This window comes from Vulpes vulpes, chromosome 1, assembly GCF_048418805.1.
Source record: "Vulpes vulpes isolate BD-2025 chromosome 1, VulVul3, whole genome shotgun sequence".
In the NCBI taxonomy this organism is placed as follows: Eukaryota; Metazoa; Chordata; class Mammalia; order Carnivora; family Canidae; genus Vulpes; species Vulpes vulpes.
In genome coordinates this window covers 144,180,813-144,200,485 of record NC_132780.1, presented here as the reverse complement: position 1 = coordinate 144,200,485, position 19,673 = coordinate 144,180,813, and the positions used below count along the sequence as shown (strand labels likewise).

The window sequence follows — 19,673 nt, the reverse complement described above, 5'->3', positions numbered from 1 at the left end:
GGACTTGAGACTTTGCCCTCGGAGTTAATGGAAGCTTAATGTGTAAAAATGACTGTGTGTGTATGTTTGAAAATGGTTAATGTTTTTTTCCTATTCATGAACCTGAGAGCACCCACGTTATGTTCCACTCAAAGGATTAGCCTGGTGTGCCTTCTAGTTGCCTTTGTCAAGAACAGCTGGTCCATTATTAACCATGGTGGCCTATTAGCCATTTTTTAATTAAACACATCCAAAGCCTGATTTTTTCTTCTTTTTTAGTTTTTTTTTATGTGCTAAAAAAATTTTATAGTAATATTCACTTTTTGGCATGCTGTTGAGTCTTTTTTTTTTTAAACAAAACAAAACAAAACAAAACAACAACTTAAGTTTTCAAGAGCAGTTTTAGGTTTAAAACAAAATTGAGAGGGACACCTGGGTGGCTTAGTGGTTGAGTGTCTGCCTTTGGCTCAGGTCGTGACCCTGGGGTCCTGGAATCGAGTCCTGTATCAGGCTCCCTGCAGGGAGCCTACTTCTCCCTCTGCCTATATCTCTGTCTCTCATGAATAAATAAAGAAAATCTTATAAAAAAAGGGGGGGGGGAATAAAACAAAATTGAGAAGGAGGTACAGAGATTTCCCATATATCTTCTGCTCCAACATATGCAGAGCCTCTCCCACTGTATCACTTATCAGAATGCTACATTTTTTTTCTTTTTTTTCTTTTTACTGAAGACAAACCTTCATTGACATAGTCATAATCACTGTAGGCCCATGCCTTAGTGCTTACTAAGTTGTATATTTTGTAGGTTTGGACAAATGTGTAATGAGGACATATATCCATCACTATACTGTCATACAGAATATTGAGACTGCCCTAAAAATCCTCTGTACTTTGCCTATTTATCCTCCCTCCTACCCCACCACTGACAACCACTGATCTTTTTATGGTCTCCATGGTTTTGCCTTTTCCAGAATGTCATATAGCGGGAATCATGCAGTATGCAGCCTTTTCAGATTGACTTCTTTCCCTTAGTAATGTGCAGCTAGGGTTCCCTCATGTCCTTACATCACTTGATAGCTCATTTGTCTTTAGCTCTCAATAATATCCCGTTGTCTGGTTGTACCAGTTTATTTCCCCGTGCACCTTCTGATCCTTTCTTAATCTGAGGTAGGAGTCATATTTTTCAAGTTCAACATTTGAAGCCTTCCAGAATCATATGCAGTCTTCCTGTCCAGGGCATCAGCATTTGGTAGAAGCAGCAAAGCATTGGGACAATAGTTGGAAGTTATTGGGACTTTGCCAGAGCTATTTAAAAATCCTAATACAGCATTCCAAATTGTATGTTATCTCTTTTTTTCTATCCTTTTATTTTGACTTTTTTAAACTGAGGCTTTATTTAAAGAAAGTCTTTTGTAAGTAACATATATTTAAGGTTTCAAAAAATCTAGTCTGACAGTGTTTGTCATTTAATTAGAGAATTTGAGTGTGGTTACATTTCTCATGGAATTCCTCATATATCTGAGTTTAAATTTACTATCCAATTATTTGTTTTGTATTTGTCCTCTCTCTCTTTCTTCTTCTCTTCTTTCTTGCCTTCTTTTGGATTAATCAAGTATTTTTTATTACTCCACTTTTCCTCCTCTTTAGGCTAGTTAGTTACATGTGTTTTACTTTACTTTTAATGATTCACATAGATTACAACTTGCACACCTAAATTATGGAAGATATTTCATAGGTGTGTACTTCTTACTATTTCCAAACAGCACAAGAACCTTAGGGGACTTTAATTCTGTTTATCCTTCTCTTGCATTATGTTTTTTATTGTCATGAATTTTAACACCACACATTTTTTAGCTCCCCAAAGGCATAATTAATATTGTTTTATCCAGTCAAGATCCATGTGGATTTACCTGCATCTTGAGCTTTTCTGTTGTTCTTCATTACTTTCTGCAGCTTCAACTTCTACCTGAGATCATTTTTCTTTGGCCTCAAGAATACTTAGTGCAGGTTTCCAGCGATAAATTCTGTTTTTCTGTGTCTGGAAAGTGCTGATTAAATAAATAAATAGTGTTACTTGTCCTTTGTTTTTCAAGGATAGCTGGAAAAGAGAATTTAGTTTGACTGTTATTTCCTTTTGATGTTTTCATATCTGGATTTAAGTTTCCCCTGGGAAAGAGCAAAGGGATAAAGTGATCCTATGTTAGAATATATATTATGTAACAAATTAGGTGTACAGTATCATACCAGACACTTTTGGCAATGATGAGTGTAAGAGTCAGTGCTGTCAAGGAAGCTTATGGTTGAATGGAAGAAACTTGTATACTTCCATAGTTAAATGGGAATAAATCCACAAGGGTGGGAGGAGGGAAGTCTTAGATGTAAGGCTCATCTGCCGTTACAGCTCCAAATAGGAACATCATTGTGGAGATGTGTGCCAGGTTAAATTCATTCTGGCAGCATGTCACTCTGGGAACATTCTGGCAAGTTCCCTGGCCTCTGTGCCTCAGTTTATTTCTAAGGAAATGGGAACACCATTAGTGCCTGTCCTATGAGCTGTTGTGAGAATTAGTTGAGTATGCCCTACAGTAAGTACTTGGTGAATGTTTATTATTCATAGTTGTAGTTATTCCCCAGCTCTAGAGGCAAGAGAATTGGAAGAGTGTTCTGTAGTAGCTCCAACTCATACACATAATGGATCCTTTAAATCCTGAACACTGAGCAGTTACTTACTGTCGGGGGGGGGGGGCGGGGGGCGGTGGCTACTTCCAGTTCCAACACCGTTAAAGTGGACGGTTGAGCATCAGGGTTGCCATTTGGGTTCAGTGCCCGAGAACTGGAAATTCCCGCCGATAGTAAATATTTATTCCTCACTGCTTGAACAAATGTTCCTAGGCTGGGGATGTTTTCTCTAGTGAAGAAACAAAGGTGATGGTATGTGTGAAGATAACAGTCTGCTTTCTCACTGGCTGTCAGAAAAAGGGTAACAAAATTGAGCAACTGAATTTCTAGGTCTTCTCTTCTCTTCTCTTCTCTTCTCTTCTCTTCTCTTCTCTTCTCTTCTCTTCTTCTCTTCTCTCCTCCTCTCCTCTCCTTCTTCCCCCTGCTTGGAGGGGGTGGACTTGTTTATTTTATCTACAGGAAACCTTGAGCAAATGATTTCTCAGACTCAGATTTTTCTGTTCAACATGGGAAATCAAGTGGTTATCAGAATTAAATGAGGTACGGTTTTGTTAAACTGGAGGATATAAGAAAGTGAGGTAATAAAGCGACACTTACTGGCCAGGTTCAGCAGAATTGTGATTTGAATCTCAGTATTCCTTATAAAGGAAGGGAGAAGAAATGTGTGGGAAATATCAGGAAGGGAGACAGAACATAGACTCCTAACTCTGGGAAACGAACTAGGGGTGGTGGAAGGGGAGGAGGGCGGGGTGTGGGGGGGAATGGGTGACGGGCACTGAGGGGGACACTTGACGGGATGAGCACTGGGTGTTATTCTGTATGTTGGTAAATTGAACACCAATAAAAATTAATTTATTAAAAAAAATGAATCTCAGTATTCCTTTATTGTCTTGTTTCAATAAAGGATGGAAAAAGGAATTTTATGTATATTAAAAATGATAATATTAAAAACAACCATAATAATTTAAAATAATCTAAAGTGTTACTGCCTGAATAATATAAAGAAATGTTCAGCTATCTGCTTTGACCAGAGATTCACAAATATAAGGAATTGGTGCTGGGTGGCATCAGCGTGGCCCAGTCAGTGAAGTGTCTGACTCTTGGTTTTAACTCAGTCATGATCTCAGGTTGTGAGATCGAGCCCCACGTCTGGCTCCACACTCTGTGCAGAGTTTGCTTGAGGTTCTCTCTCCCTCCCCCCGCCCCCCTGTAAATAAATAAATAAATAAATAAATAAAATATTTAAAAAAATAAAAAGAGAGAATTGGGACCACTCAGGCAGGGATTTGGGTATCTTATCACTCCTTCCCTCTTTCTATTGAATTAGCTAGAATTAAAACTACACTGTAATTTAACTAATGGACCTGAAACGAATGTTGTTGTGGGCTGTGGTATAGTAGAATGATCTTTTGTTAGAGATTCTTGATCCCTTCTAGAAACCATGCAGGAGACCTATGTCCCAGAGACAGTCCTCTCCTCTCCCCCAACTACAGTAGATACTGTTTGGAGACTGGATGGTTTTGCTCTGTACAATCAACTGGGAGAATCTCAAGAGCGTGGAGAGCACTAGGCAGTCTGTCTTGGCAAGGACAGTACCACTGCTTCTGCTCCAGAGGGAACTACAGTTGCTGATTTTTTTGGTTTCCCAGCTGCAGGATACAGCTGTCTTCTCTATGGTCTGACTGAGACAAGCTATTTTCAGAAATTTTATACAGTGAGGGCGAATGGAGGCAAGTGCCAGCTGTATGTTTAACTGCTGGTTTTTTGGCTATTCGAATTTGTCTTTGTCTTCCATTTGCCAGTTGGTCATCTCTTAGAAAATGAGGATTATTATCCCCAGGCCCCAAGCTGTTAACTGAACTAGCCTGTATCTTGTGCTTCCCCTCTGCTATGTTACCACACACAGCCTCAGGGATCATTTAAGGTCAAGTTTCTTGATTTGCTTGGTGTGGCAGTGAGCTCTGGGGAACCCTTGGTATAGTGAGAAGGGGACTTAAAAATGAGATTGCTGTCACGCAATAGGCCCAGGTCCATTGAGTGGTGCTTATGTGTAGGATGGTCATCGTACAAAGAAGGGAGACCTGTGAATAAGCCGTTAGGTTTATTAATTTAAAATGTATTTTTATTTGTTTATTTTTAAGATTTTATTTATTTACCTGACAGAGAGAGAGAGAGAGCGCGCAAGAGAGAACACAAGCAGGGGGAATGGGTCGAGAGAGGGAGAAGCAGACTCCCCACAGAGCACGGAGCCAGATGCAGGGCTCCATCCCAGGACCCTGGGATCATGACTTGAGCCGAAAGCAAACACTCAACCAACTGAGTCACCCAGGTGCCCCAGATTTTAGGTTTTTAATGTCATTTCAAGCCATTCTACTTATTATCATATTCCAAGGTTTCATTCAGTTAGTCAACAACCTCTTGTCAGACACCAGCTGTGTGTCTGGTACTATGTAAAGAAGGAAGGTGGTCTCTGGGCCTTTCAGTAGCTCATTTACCAAATTGAAGACTTTTGTGCAAATAACGACAATTCAATGTGATCAGCAGATGTTCTAACAGAAGGGTGCACAGGCAATTACAAGGTTATAGCAGAAGGCAGGGGTACTGACCCACCAAATAGTACATAGAAAACAATAGCAGACATATTTGCCCATTTGAAAGCCATTTTTTTTTTGAAAGCCATTTTTTTTTTTTTGAAAGCCATTTTTAAAGAAAAAAACAGACTGTAGTTTCTTTCAAGACTGGATTTTGGTCCTCATCCCTGAGATTTTCCATTGGGTTTCTGCCTGTGGAGCCCTACCTACTTGATCACACCAACATCTTCTCGGGCCTTTGACTCTGCAAAGAACACTTGTTTTACTGAGAACCTTGTTTTGTTTTGCTCAGTTTTCAAGCTTTTCAGAAAGCTTTCACTGTTGTGCAGTATTATAAGTAGAGGAATAAAGGTGCAATGTCTCACTTCATGGAAGTGCTAGAGTTTGAACTTTGAATCTCTAAGAACTAATAGAAGGGACTGGTGGATTCAACAGTTTGACTTTCAACGTAAATTTATAGCTATCTTGTAAGGATCTGGGGAGGATTAGAGACCGAGTGTATATAGTGGAGATCGTGAGTGTAAATGTCTGATCCTGAACTTGATATTGAGTAGGGGCTCAACACATTTTTACTACTATCTTCAGTGTTGAAATTTGAATTCTGTATTCTCCTTTTTTAACTCAAGAGCAAATGATACCCCTCTGTACTTTTAAGGAGAAGGGGAACAAGCATCTGCTGCTGAGTATCCTTGGGACACAGTAGATACTCAGCAGATGCTTGTCTGGTGCTTGACATCTGTGATTACCTAGCAAGCTTTCATGGTCCTGAGAGGTATAGGTCGGTATTAGAATTCAAACATATTTCTGTATGTCGTTGGAAATACATGTTCATTGTACAATGCACTGTTATATACATGGTTAAGGAAATTATTAAAACACTACCATTTATGGTTGTAAGATATATCCTTATTTGAGAGATGTTAAAATGTGAAAAAAAATACATCATAGAATTAATCAAATATGATAGTTGAGTTTGAGTGTACAGTTTATAAGGAGAAGTGTAGAAGCAGAATTTTGGGTCTTGAGATCGATACTCTCTCTCGTAATGTGTATTTACACATACTTTTTTTTTTCTTTTTAAAATTGCCTTTAAGGATAAGATGGATTAACATAAGCCACTTATTTAGTAAGCACTAATGGAACTCTCATTATGTTTCGAACCCTGGCAGACACTAGAGATACTAGATGAAAACACATGTGTACAAAACACACACAAAATGAAACACACAAACAGGGAATCCTCCCTGAAGAAGCTGACAGTTCTATAGGAGAGATAGGTATGTGAGCCACACTTGAGAGGATATTCTGGGGACTTGAAGTGGGCTTTTATTATTTTTCCTGAGACACAGTGTCTCCATGTTCAGAAAAGGCCGAATTTATTAGCCGATGACACTTTTCACCCCTTAATCCACACCCTCACTGGCTTTCTCAAAGAATCCACTGAGCGGAAATTAGAATCAGTATTGTGAAAACAAGCTTATTTTCTCCATCAACTACCAGTGCTGGTTATATTTTTATTTATTTTTGAAGCTAAAACTCCTATCTAGATAAAGCTTAATAACTTCCAGTTTGGGCCCAGCTTCTCCATCCTGTGTTTATGAGACTGTCTCTTGATCTGTTATAACTCACATGCCATTAGCAGATACACTTGCTAGGGAGAAATTGCATCACGGTTAGCAGTAGGTTTTATTATACGCCAGTTGATTTCAACATTTTAAACGCTGATTCCTCATTCTTTGGGAGGGTCAGCTGTCGCTCCTGATTTTCCCATTAATATTTTTTTTCACAGAGAAATTTTGATTTATCCACAGTTGGGCTTTGTCAGGGGACAGTCTGGAATGACCAACTATTAAAATGACTTGTCCCCCAAAAAGAACTAGAAAAAAACATGGGGAAATTCTTTTTTGTTTTTATTCTCACAACAGTAGGTAAGTCTCTTCTGACAATGATAGGAAACATGGAAGTCGTACAAGAAAGATTCAACTACTTAACAATAAATGCACAAGCCAGGAAACATCATAGGCCAATCAAAAGACAGAATAATGACTAGGAGAAGTTGTTTGCAACAGAGTTAATGGCCTTAAAAAATGAAGAGCTTTTAGGAATTAATTAAGAGACCAATGACCCAAAAGAAAAATGCACAGTCTGTGAACAAGACAGCTCACAGAAAAGGAAATACTGAAGACTCTTAAAGGTATATAGATTTCCTAGCCTTGCTCAGAATAAGAAAAATTAAAATGGAAACCTACACTGCAATACAATTTTAACTTCTTAGATGGTAAGAAGTGGGAAGATATGATACCATTTTTGTGTTGTGAGGGTATAGGTAAAGACGAACAGTATCTGTTGACGTGTGTGTGTACATTAGTCCAACCCTTACAGAGTCATCTGGTATTATCTACCGAAGTATATGGCAGTTGACTACTGACCCTACACTTCCAGGAATATGTCCTACATATAGTCCCACATACCTCCTTTATGTGTGTAGAACGTTGCATGTATAAGTATTCCTCGTAGCATCATTTGTAATAAAAGAGGGGTGGTGGCATAAATGCCCTTCAACAGAGACCTGGTCCTGTACACTGTGGGACATCCATACAGAGGGACAGTCCTCACTTGTCCAAAGGAGCAAGTCAGCTATTTATGTGCTAACCTCAAGAACGGTTTTTAAATGAAGAAAAGGCAAGGTGCAGAACAGTGGGTGCACTCATCTGCCATGTTGTGTTAAAAAAAAAGTGAAAGTAAAAAAAAATGTAAAAAATAAAGAAGAGCTGGGATGGGTGGAAATAAATATTACCTATTTATTGGTGTAAGTATCGACTGTATGGAAGAGGACACGAAGAGTTGCTAAGAGTTACCACCAGCAGGGAAGCTGAGAAGCCAAGTACTGTAAGTCAGAGGTTAATTAGGGAGAAGTATTTTTCAAGGTAACCCCTTTCGTACTTTTGGAATTATGTACCAGGTATATTCTAATTCTAATGGCGTGCATCCATCTAATGATTTTTATTAAATAATACTAATTTAATCAAATTGAACAAGTTCAAAACACTTGAGTCATGGAGATGAGCTTGAGCCTTCTTATCTCAAGGTCTTGAGTTTCCTATGAAGTTACTTTCTATCTTCCACACCGCCTTAAGGCAAGCTTCTTGTAAGATTCATGCAACTTTTTTTCATGGTTAGAATTGTTCAAAGGCTTTTTTGTGGGAAAGGCTTCCTAGTGGGTTCTCAGCGAGTGAAATTTAGGGAAACCCACGTCATTTCCAACAGCATGATCTCCTCGTGTGTCCAGGGGCTGAGCTCTTGTAAGGTTCAGCAGTATGTTTGAATGTGAGTGAGCTCCAGCTCAGAACCAAGAGAGCCCACTTACTCTATCATCACTTCCTTTTTCGAGAAAGCTGGTCTGTGAGTCAGCTCAGGGCTGTAACATTACCGTTGATGTCAGCAGCCCCGACAGCTTGCAGACACATGCGCCAGCGGCTGGGCGGGGCTCACCCTCCCTTCCTTCTCCCTCCAGAGCCAGCTGGTTCTTACCAGCTCTGGCAGCTTTGTACAGCACTACTTGTGGCTTCCTGTGGCATTTCCCCTCTGCATCCAGGAGAGGAACAGTTCTTTTGCCTAGGGCAAGGATTAGCCACCTTCACTTAAATGTGGGTGGATTTGTAGCCTTTGGGAATCAGTTTTGAACTTAACTTTTAGAAATAAACAGAATTGGGGCGCCTGGGTGGCTCAGGCGGTAAGTGTCTGCTTTAGGGCCCTGGGATGGATCCCCATGTCAGGCTCCCTGCTCAATGGGGAACCTGCTTCTCTATCTATCCCCCAGCACGTGAGTTGTCTCTCTCTCTCTAATTAATTAATTAATAAAAAAAGAACTTTAAAAAAAGAAATAAACAATAGATGGATGACATACACACAAGACTAGCAACTGCCTTGACTTGGGCTTGGGGTAGTTAAAGGATAAACACACTATAGCCAGCTAACCTGGGATAAAGTTTAAATATAGTCTTAACTAAGGTTGCAGTTGGTACAAAAGACTTTCTCGTTATGCTATGCTTGGATAGAACTAGGGTGGGTGTGAAGTGCCTTTTAAAATAATTCCCCAGTGGTTCTGATATTTTTTGGCCAAGTTAATCCTCTGAGCCTCACGAGGGTGAGTTCCTTCATTCTGCAGGCTCTGCTGTGGCTCCCAGCTCTCGGGGGCAGTGCATGGCTGGGTGGCCACTCAGCTGTGCTACCGCTGTCGTCTGACACAGGACTTCCCAGGGAAGCTGAGCAGGGCTTCTTGGCATTGCACTCCTGTTCCTGCTTCCATCCTATGACCTCCAGTGACCCTGGGGGGATCTAGACCACATAAGGGCAGCAATGTCCACTTGCCAACTGATGATTTGATTTATGTGTTAGCCCTTTCCCTACTTATGCAATGGAAGCACCTTCTGGTCTCCCTTTCCTGTGGCAAGAGAAGAAGGACGGAAAGACAACAACAGACTAAAGAATCAGAAGCCTAGGAAAAGTTTGGGGAATTTTTGTCTTATAGTTATTTGGCTTTTAGCCCTTTTGTAAAATTTATTTTCCCAACTAAAAAATAAGGCTTATGAAACAAAGAAAAGTTGAAAACACAGTACAGCAAACACCCATAAATTTACCACCTAGATTGAACAGTCAATTCACATTTTAACATCTTTGCTTTATCAATATATACACACATGTGTATTTCTAATTCATATTTCCATTTCCAAGAGTTCCCTCCAAATTTCTTAAAACTGTAACACTTCTTCTAAGGGCTAAGGGATCAACATCTTCTTGTGTTGTTCTTTTCTTCTTTTTGTTTGGAAAAAAGTTTGTACTGTGTAAATTTGGATTATCTTGCCAAGACTTATTTCTCTGAGTTGAATGTATTTGTTTTTTAATCTTTTTTTAAAAAGATTTTATTTATTTATTCAGGAGAGACACACACACACAGAGGCAGAGACATAGGCAGAGGGAGAAGCAGGGCTCCCTGAAGGAAGCTCGATGCAGGACTTGATCAAAGGACTCTAGGATCATGCCCTGAGTCAAAGGGAGACAACTGAATTGAATTTAATAAGAATTCACACTAGAAGAGTAAACTCATTGTCCTACCCATTTTTCCTTTTTTTAAAATTAGGGGCCACCCTTGTGTTTGTTTCATTTTTTTAAGGGAGAAATCACTGTACTTCTCAGATATTCTTTACTACCTGAACTTAGGAATTGAATAGACTCAGATAATTTTTTGAGAGATGGTTGGTAACTGTCATTATCTGAACCCTCATTTATATCTGAAATCCTGGCACTACCTAGATTCAGATAACAAAGCTTTCCTTACTATCTGCATCCTTGTTCTCTAAACATAGGGACTGCATAGATTCAGATATCTAGATATTTACATGGCAAGGGAGATAGCCCTTGCTTTTATCAGAGCCCAGTCTTATATACCTACTAGACTTATAGGAGGTAATGAAATCTAATTTGATTTTGATATCGTGAGCAGCTGGGAGAGCAGGGGAAACAAGCTTGAGAAAATATAATCCTTAAATCATTTTAGTTATATATTTATTTGTGACTGTAATTCCTTTGAGATAAAACTTCAGTAGAAATTGAATGTGTTTGTTTCTCTTAACTGTCACTGGTCTGTTGGGACCTGGAATATTTTCAAATACAAAACTAAATTATTGGGCCGTAGTTGAGGTATCTGATATTTATGGAATCTTTCATCTTTATCTCAGGGCGGCCATCTGGCTTATTGCTTGCACTGAGTTTACAGGGGGGGTTGACATTTCCTGTAAACATAGTGGGTCCAGGCAGAGAAGTGACAATGGCTCAGCCAGGAGGATCATTTGGAAAGTGGACGGACCTGATCTTGAATCCTGGTACTCTGACCTTGGGCAGGTTATGCAAACCTCTTAGAGACTCAGTTTTCTCATCTGTCAGATGATGCTCATAAGAGCAAATGGATTACTTATATTTCATGCTGAATCATTTTACATATACTGGTAATGGTTTATTTCTTAAAGTCCCTGTTGTTTATTGGATCTGAGTAACAAGCTGGCCAACTCAGATGGAATAGCAATTAGTGTTCATTGAATTTAGCAGATGAGCTTTTAAAGACCATTATTAAAGTGATGAAAAATTTCACAAATGTGGCATAGGATTCTCCCTTCTTATTGAGTGTTGGATGAGGTCTGGAGGGAAAGTTCAGTGGAAGAAGTATCCCTGACTGTAAAGGAGGCTTCTTCTTGAGTCTGTCAGGCATAACTGGCTATGGAGGGGGGAGAGGGGCCTTGGGGAATCCAACTGAGTGGTGCCAGGAGCCAAGGGGTTAAGTTGAACCATTTTAGCAGATTGGCAAAGAGCATCTAGGCTGGGTAATTAATGCTTCATTTCAGGGGGTCATTGATGCATCAAAGTTGTTAATTACTTTTATGAAAATAGATTGTGCAACCACAGGGAGATTGTAATTGGGTAGTAATTGAAAATAACTCAGTGGTAAACTTGAGTTGAGTGAACCAGGTGGTGGGGGTAACTTGGAAAGAGAAAGAGAGTTGGGGTGGGTGGGTTGGTGGCAGAGAGAATGACATAGCAATAGTAGGGCAGACAATAAATTAGATACAAGTTGAATAGAGATGACCTGGTCTAAATCTTTTTTGCTCAGAAATGAGGAAACAGGTAAAAGGAGGGAAGGAATTTTTCTAAGGCCACACAGCTAGTTAGAGGTCTATTTCCTTTTTTCCCTTGCAGTGAAATTCCAGGATATTAATGACTTTCAGGTTTAAGAGTTGACTGTGAGGAACATACAATGCATGCTGGAAAGATAGCTTCTGAGGCTGGAGTTCTCTGGCCATTCCTATTTGCAGAGTATGCTTAGGAAAACTGCTAGCTTGTAGCAGGGAAGGAAGGGAGTCCTAGGACCTTGTTTCATTTATAAACCACTTTTGCCATGACCAAGGCTTGGAAGGGTGTTCCTTTACCATCCATGGCTGCACCATCCCCCAGGGCAAGCGAACTTCAGTCTTCCACAGTGTATCCCCTTAGGAAGTGCGAGGCAACGGTGAAAGTGCTTTTCGGTTTGGTATTATAAGAGAAGACTTATTTTTGAGCTTCAGCTTCAGGCTGTAATTTAGCTGAGTGCCCAGAGTGGGTATTTTGGAACCTGTAAGAGCGGAGGATTGCCAGGACGCAGCTGGAAATGGCTCGTTCCAGTGTAGCCCAAATACAAGTTCAAGCGCTGTTCTCACAAACGCTGCTGCAAACCTCTGCAGCCCAGAGATGTTCAAGCCCACACATTTCAGTCAAGACCTTGTTTACCTCATCCATTTGGCTGGTTCCTTGTCCTCAGTGGTGCTGGTAATCGGAAAGGAGAACAGTCAGGTCAGCAGTGGAGCTTTAGATGTGACTCAGCCATGGAGTTAAGGTGAAACATTTATCTCTCTTTCCCTCTCACTTGGGACTAATAAATACAGTATCAGGAAGGACTGAGTGTACTTGCATGGAAGCTGATCAGGAGGACATTTGGGGGCCCATTTGGCGAAAATAAATTGCATGCTCTTAAAGTTCACAGGATAGAACCTGGTTTGGGCCGCTTGGGGAGCTCTCCACCTCGTTATCCCTGCCTCCTCCCCTTTCTTACCGTCTCTACCTCATTTCCCCAGTGAGTCTTCCCAGTTAGCGTGATTAGCTCGTGGCTGGAAGGCAAAAAGAATATTTTTTAAAAAAAAATATTTTATTTATTTACTTGAGAGAGCACATGCAGTGGAAAAGGAGAAGCAGGAATCCCATTGAGCAGGGAGTCTGACGTGGGGCTCCATCCCAGGACCCTGGGATCATAACCTGAGCCAAAGGCAGCTGCTTAACCGACTGAGCCACCTAGGTGCCCCAAGAATGACATTTTATAGGTTTCTGCAAAGGAACTTTAATTATCTGGTGGGTAGATTGCCTTCCCTGGCCAAGTTTCCTGAGAGGCCTTTCTCTTAAGGCTTTGTATCTACCTCACTGCAATAAGTTGGGGGACAGTGTTCCCCTTTTGCGCCTGTGAATGCTTGACAGAAGTCTAGAGAGGCACTCAGCCAAGTCGGTGATCTTCCAACTCTCCTGTTCCTTGGCTACCCGTATAAATAGGAGCCACAGCAGCCATAACATTGTCAAGTTCGCAAAGGGAAAACATACTTATCAGTGGCAACTGCTTTTAAAAATAACATGTATTGTTTTTATAATTATAAAAGTTAATATGTCCCTGTAGAGAATTTGGAAGGCTCGGAGATGTATAAGGAATAAATTAAGTCACTTGTAATCTACTTTTTGAATATTTGGGTAAGTTTATGCTTACAGCTTTTGCAAGAGGATGAGACCCTTCTCTGGCTTTCTTGTTTAGAGTATTTGTCTTTTCATATCTAAATCTTGTTACAGCTATTCTTTATTTGCTGTGAACCCCACAATGAACTTGCTGAATCAATAAAGAATTAATTTATTCCACATATCCCGGTGACTTCATTTCCGATTAGAGCTATCATAGGTCAAACAGTACTTGAGTTGCTATGTTGCAATGAAGTTTGGATGGATATTATAAATAGTAAGGTAAAGGGAGGAAAAAAGTTAAGTTTCTATCAGCAACGTTTTCTTATAGAAAAAAATGCAAATAACTCTAGAGAAACCTGGAATGCAGCTGGCTGCTATGTATCCTGCACAAAGTAAGGGATACCTATACTTAGTAGCTGAATAGATTTTCTAGAAAGATGACTGTCACATGATCTCAGGCTTTGGCTATGGTTCTTAGCCCCACTGTGTCGACGCTAAAACCATTCTTAGGGGCATTTTCATATTCACTTGACTCATTGTTAATTATAAGAGAGCATTCTTGTAGCATTCTGTCTTTCTGAATGATGTTGGCGATCATGTACTTAATTTCCATGGATGGGATTCTTTGGCAAAAGTGGGGAAAAAAATTAAATATTTAAGGTTTTGAACTAAGTTCAGGAAGCGGGTGGGTGGACTCCTTAGTCTGTTGGCATGTGATTTGTGGGCAGGGATTTCTTTTTTTAAAGCAAGAACAGTGCACTATATTGACTGACCGTGTTGTCCAATGTAATGTTGTCCCTGAGAACCAAAGTGTGGACAAGTGCTCTTTGTCTAATTGAGTGAATAAAACAATGCGTATTGGCATGAATGGCCATGTGCATTTTCACAGAGGAGGGCACATGCCAGAGACTATTGAATTATAAATTTTAAAGCCTATACATAAAACTCGTCTGTGGATCGAAAGGGGACAGCTGGGAATGCTTTACCCGAGTCTTAAACTTGCACTGGAAGCAGAAGCGGGGTGTGGGTGGTTGTACAGAGGCAAAATGCTGTTGGAAGGATAGATTAATCGGTGGTCTTTGGAATCTGCAGTCAATTGTAAGAATTTCTCAGGCCTTGCAGGTTGTAAAAGAGGCAGTTGTGTTTGCCTTGTGCTTTTTACAACTATTCAACCCAATACTTTGAAATGAGGGTCAATGTCTTCTTGATTGAGGAACTTGAAAATGTTTTGTCTGTGTGTGTGAGTGAAGTCATGAGGGTTCTAATGAGCGGTGATTAACACTTCCTGAACCCTACCCTGTAGGCTCTGGCCACCTGGCTCCCAGGTACCTTTCATGCTGGAAGAGCCAATAAAAAGCTTAAGGTCCATGGACTAGTAGATGTGACAAGTGCCTGCCAGAGTTCTAAAGCATAATGTTAGATGACAAGCCAAGTAGAGGTATCAAGCTGACCCGTGTTGAGCACTGGCCTCCCAATGGCTGTGTGTCCTCTCTGGGCCTTAGTCACCTCACCTGTCAAATGGGATGATATCTTCTATCATTTCCCCACTGCACACCCGGGTGCAAGCCCCGATTTCATCTCACCTGGCCACGGTAACAGCTTCCCAAGTGGTCTGTTTTGTTTTTCGACCCCTCCCCATCCAAATCCATTCTCCACAAAGTGACCAGTGGTCATGGAGCTCACCATCTCCCTCTGAAACCATCTCGTTTGTTTACTTTCTTGTTATTGTCTTTGTGACTCTCTCCTCCAGAATGCCAGGTTCTCTGTCTCCGTTAAATCCACAGGAGCTGTACTACACTGACTCCAGGGGGGTGGTCCTTCCTTTCTCCTTCTGGCTGCTTTTGCCTCTGGCGTCCTCCCGAGCTGCTTTCAAATGGGAGTCAGGTTGCCTAGGGTCTGGTTCTGCCCCTTACTGGGCGGGAGCCTATAATTAAGGGAGTCTCAGCATTTCTCCAGACCTCAGTTTCCTTACTTGTAAAGAGAGGGTGTATTAGTTTGCTAGGGCTACCGCAATGAAGTACTACAGACTGGAAGGTGAAACAACAGAAGCTTATTTTGTCACAATTCTGGAGGCTAGAAGTTTGAGATAAAGGTGTCATGAGGCTTCTCTCCTTGGCTTGTAGAAGATGCTAGCCTTTACCCTGTGGCTTTATCTGGTCTTCCCACTGTGTGTGTCTGTGTCCTAATGGCTTCTCATAAGGACATCAATCATATTGGATTGGAGTAGGGCTCAGCTATTCTTTAATCACCACTTTTTAAAGCTACTTAGTTGGTCCTATCTCCACATAGAGTTGCATTCTGGGACACAGAAAGTTACGAAAGTTAGGACTTCAACATAAGAATTTTGGGAACATAATTCAACCCACGCAGAGGGGAATGTACTAGATGCTATCTAAGACCTTTTCCAGCTCTATTGAAATATATATATATATACATATATATATATGTATATATATATATTTTAAGATTTTATTATTTATTTGAGAGACAGAGAGAAGTAAGAGAGACCACGGGCAGGGGGAGGGGCAGAAGGAGAAGCAGAGCCCGGCTCAGTGGAGAGCCTGCCGCAGGACCCCCCAGGATCATGACCTGAGCCAAAGGCAGCCGCTGAGCTGACTGAGCCACCAGGTGCCCCTATCAAATTATATTTTGAGTTGGAGATCTTCCCCTTCACTCCCTTGTCCAGTTTTAGTCCTGTGAGGTAACAGCTTGGTGTATATGCTTCCGCATTTCTAACGCTTTCGCATAGCCCCACGTAGATTTTTGAAGGCTTTAAAAAATGTGTATGTGTGTGCCTAGCAATAACGTAAGCTACGGCCTGTCAAAACGGCCGAATCTATACATAAACCATTACGTGGGACAAAAAAGGGCACCCGAGAAGGGGTCCCGATTTCATTTTTTTTCCTCTATAATTTTTGAAGTAGCTAAGAAAAAAACATTGTTTGCTTCCTCCCCCAGCTGGAAACTGACAAACTGGCTCTCCCGATGAGCCCCAGCCCCCTTAGCCCGAGCCCCATCCCCAGCCCCAACACGAAACTGGAGAATTCCGCTCTGCTGACGGTGGAGCCTTCCCCGCTGGATAAGAACAAGGGCTTCTTCGTGGATGAGTCCGAGCCCCTGCTTCGCTGTGACTCCACATCCAGCGGCTCGTCGGCGCTGAGCAGGACGGGCTCCTTTATTACCAAAGGTAGGGCTGGCAGGCCTGGCAGGCCGCCCACGAGGATATGCATTCTTTAGGCGTCCCCGGAGGAGCCCTGGGGTTTGGGTCAGGCGGGCGGCCTGCCCGGGAAGACTTCTCCTGGCCCCCAGGCCTGGGAGACGCAGCAAGGGCTTTAGCTGTGATGATCTGGCCGGGACCTGCACGGGTCACCCTCCATCCTCATGATGCTATCGTGGGAGTTTCGGGGAAGGTCTGATAAAATGTAGTCTGGCAGGTTTATTTTGAAAATTATTTACCAGGTTTAGAGAATCCAAGGATTTAAAGTCTAACCTATCTTGAGAGTCAGAAGTGTAGGTTTCAGTGACTCAAATTAAAATTCAGTCTGTTAAGAATTGTTGCAAATAGCAATGTTTTAAACGTTGTGGATTGCCGTGTTTGGTAAATAATTTGCCACTTGCAGTTTTGAATAGCAGGGGAGGGATTAGCATGCGCTCTATATTGATGACAGATTTTTGCTCGAAATTTCCCAGTTTGGGTAATTCCAGTTATACTTCAGTGAAAGAGTGATGTTTTAGGTTATGTTATAGTCTGTGCTTATAAAATATGTCCTATTTTCCATACTTTGCCTATCTATCTTTGTCTATTTTATATTTGTATGAAAGATTTATACTTTAGTTTGTATTTTATGTTATGTGTTATATTTTAGAGAAAGCTATTTATAATAGTGATCAAAGTTATTGTCCCTCACCTCACTGAAGGGTATGACCCAGGAAGCAGTATTTTCTTAGTCCTGTGCTTTTGCTCTTGGCAGTTTAGTTTTAAACAAGGGCAGTGTAATTAGAAAGTCAGATCAGCAGATTACATTGGCTTGGAGTGTTTGAGGGGAAAGGTGGACTGATGTCTTTGTTTAGTAACACAGGACAGATGGGGAGAATGCTTTTCTGTTTGTTTTGTTTTGTTTTAGATTTTTACGTTTCTGTAAGCATTTCAGCATTCTCCCAAGTTGGGGAAGAATCTAGATGTCTTTTTAAGTCAAGGCAAAAGTCATGCTAATGACAATCAGCAACCCATTCGAGTGGTTCTTTGATCTCTATTAGCCAAATCTTGTTTGTTATCTTAAGTGCAGTGCAAATAAAAACTCCCTCTTGTTGAAAATGCGCCAGAGGTTCCCTTACTCACCTTGAGGGTGGGGGTGGGGGGTGTGGACAGCCTAGGGAGAGGGGAGCTGTGCCTCCTAACTCTCCTGGCTTTCCCCAGTGCGGCCCCTTTACCTCTGTCCCCTTCTCTCCCCTCTCCTCCCTGCAGAAAAGAAGGACACAGTGTTGCGGCAGGTACGCCTGGACCCCTGTGACTTGCAGCCTATTTTTGATGACATGCTCCACATTCTGAATCCTGAGGAGCTGCGGGTGATTGAAGAGATTCCTCAGGCTGAGGACAAGCTGGACCGGCTATTTGAGATTATTGGAGTCAAGAGCCAGGAAGCCAGTCAGACCCTCTTGGACTCTGTATATAGCCATCTTCCCGACCTACTGTAGAACAACGAGGGATACCGCACTCTGGAAATTACTCCATTTAGTGGCAGGGTGGTTTTTCATTTGTTTTGCTTTTATTTTTCTGGTTTTTGGGGGGATGTGTGTGCGTGCGTGTGTGTGTGTGTGCATGTGTGTGTGTATGTGTGTTTAATAGAGTATATGGCCAGTGTTTTGGGTTCTTTTTTCTTTTTTTAACCCTTCTAGGAAGATAGTTTATGAGCCTTCTCAAGGTGTTAACTGTTGAAAAATGCCCACCACTAAAGTTTTTTAGGTTCCATATTTTCTTTGTTTTGACTTCTTATGTGTTTTCAAAATTGTTCTGTGCACTTTAAATTCACTTAATATACCACAAATGCAGTGTAGCTTTTCCCTGCACACTGGATTGTGAGGCTTTTAACTTCTTAAAAGTATAATGGCATCTTGTGAATTCTATCAGCAGTCTTCATGTCTCGACATCCACATCTCCTTTTTTTTTAATTATTACTATTTTTATTATTGTTTGTAATTTACAAATTTTCTTAAGATTTGAAGAAATGTAATACCCCATTGAATTACTGTAATGCAATTAGATTTTGAGTTCTCTTTTTAATATGCCTTGTATAGTTCATATTCATGGCTGAAACTTGACCACACTGTTGCTGATTGTATGGTTTTCACTTGAGCACCGTGTAGAATGCCTGATTCCTTGTGCTTCTCTTCTGCTAATATGCTCTGGGCTGGAGACATGAAATCCTCAAGCCATCAGAACTTGCTACTTAAGTGGCTTGACAACTGGGCCACCAAAGAACTTGAACTTCATCTTTTAGGAATTGAGCTGTTCTGGAACATACTGCTGCACTTTGGAAAGTCCCAACTGAGTGCCAGTGGCACCTTTTTCCATAGGGAATTTGCCCAGCTTTGCTTTAAACAATGTCTTGTTTTTTATATATAAGTAGTCCGTAGGTCCAATCCACCTCAAGGCCTTGGTCTTGGTGGGTCTCCTTCATCATTCAATCATTTTAATTAAAAATGGCTGCAGCTGTAAGGACTCTTGTCTGATATATTTGCAACTCTGCTCCCATTTATAAGCCTGCTCTCTCTCTAATGCTCAGTTGGCAGACTCGAATGCAAAGGTGGTGTGGACTCCCTTTGTGTGGGTGGGATTTGTGGGTCATGGTGAGGGATTGATATGAGAAAAATGCCTTCAAGTGTACTAATTTATTAATAAATATTAGGTGTTTGTTACTTGAGTAGTTTGAGTGTATTTCCTACTTGCCTGGTATACGCTCAAGTTATAACTCTTTGATTAGTATTTTGGAAAAAATGTGTGTATTCTAAAAATCTCAGCATTTCTGATCTGTAAATCATGCAAATTAACAAAGCTTTGTGTCTGGAGGAGTATCTGGAGATTCACAGGGAAGGATGGTCAAGTGTTAAAGATGATAAAGG

The 19,673-nt window shown here is 41.1% G+C and overlaps 1 protein-coding gene across 1 annotated transcript in view; it reads left to right on the top strand.

Moving 5' to 3' along the window:
• TNFRSF21 (TNF receptor superfamily member 21) overlaps positions 1-19,469 on the top strand; it is a 69,110-nt gene extending 49,641 nt beyond the window's left edge. The window contains exons 5-6 of the mRNA XM_072733630.1: positions 16,512-16,740; positions 18,019-19,469. Of these exons, the coding sequence (XP_072589731.1) occupies positions 16,512-16,740; positions 18,019-18,248 (459 nt within the window). The 3' untranslated portion in view covers positions 18,249-19,469. The remainder of the gene's footprint in view (positions 1-16,511; positions 16,741-18,018) is intronic.
• The last annotated feature ends 204 nt before the right edge of the window (positions 19,470-19,673 follow it).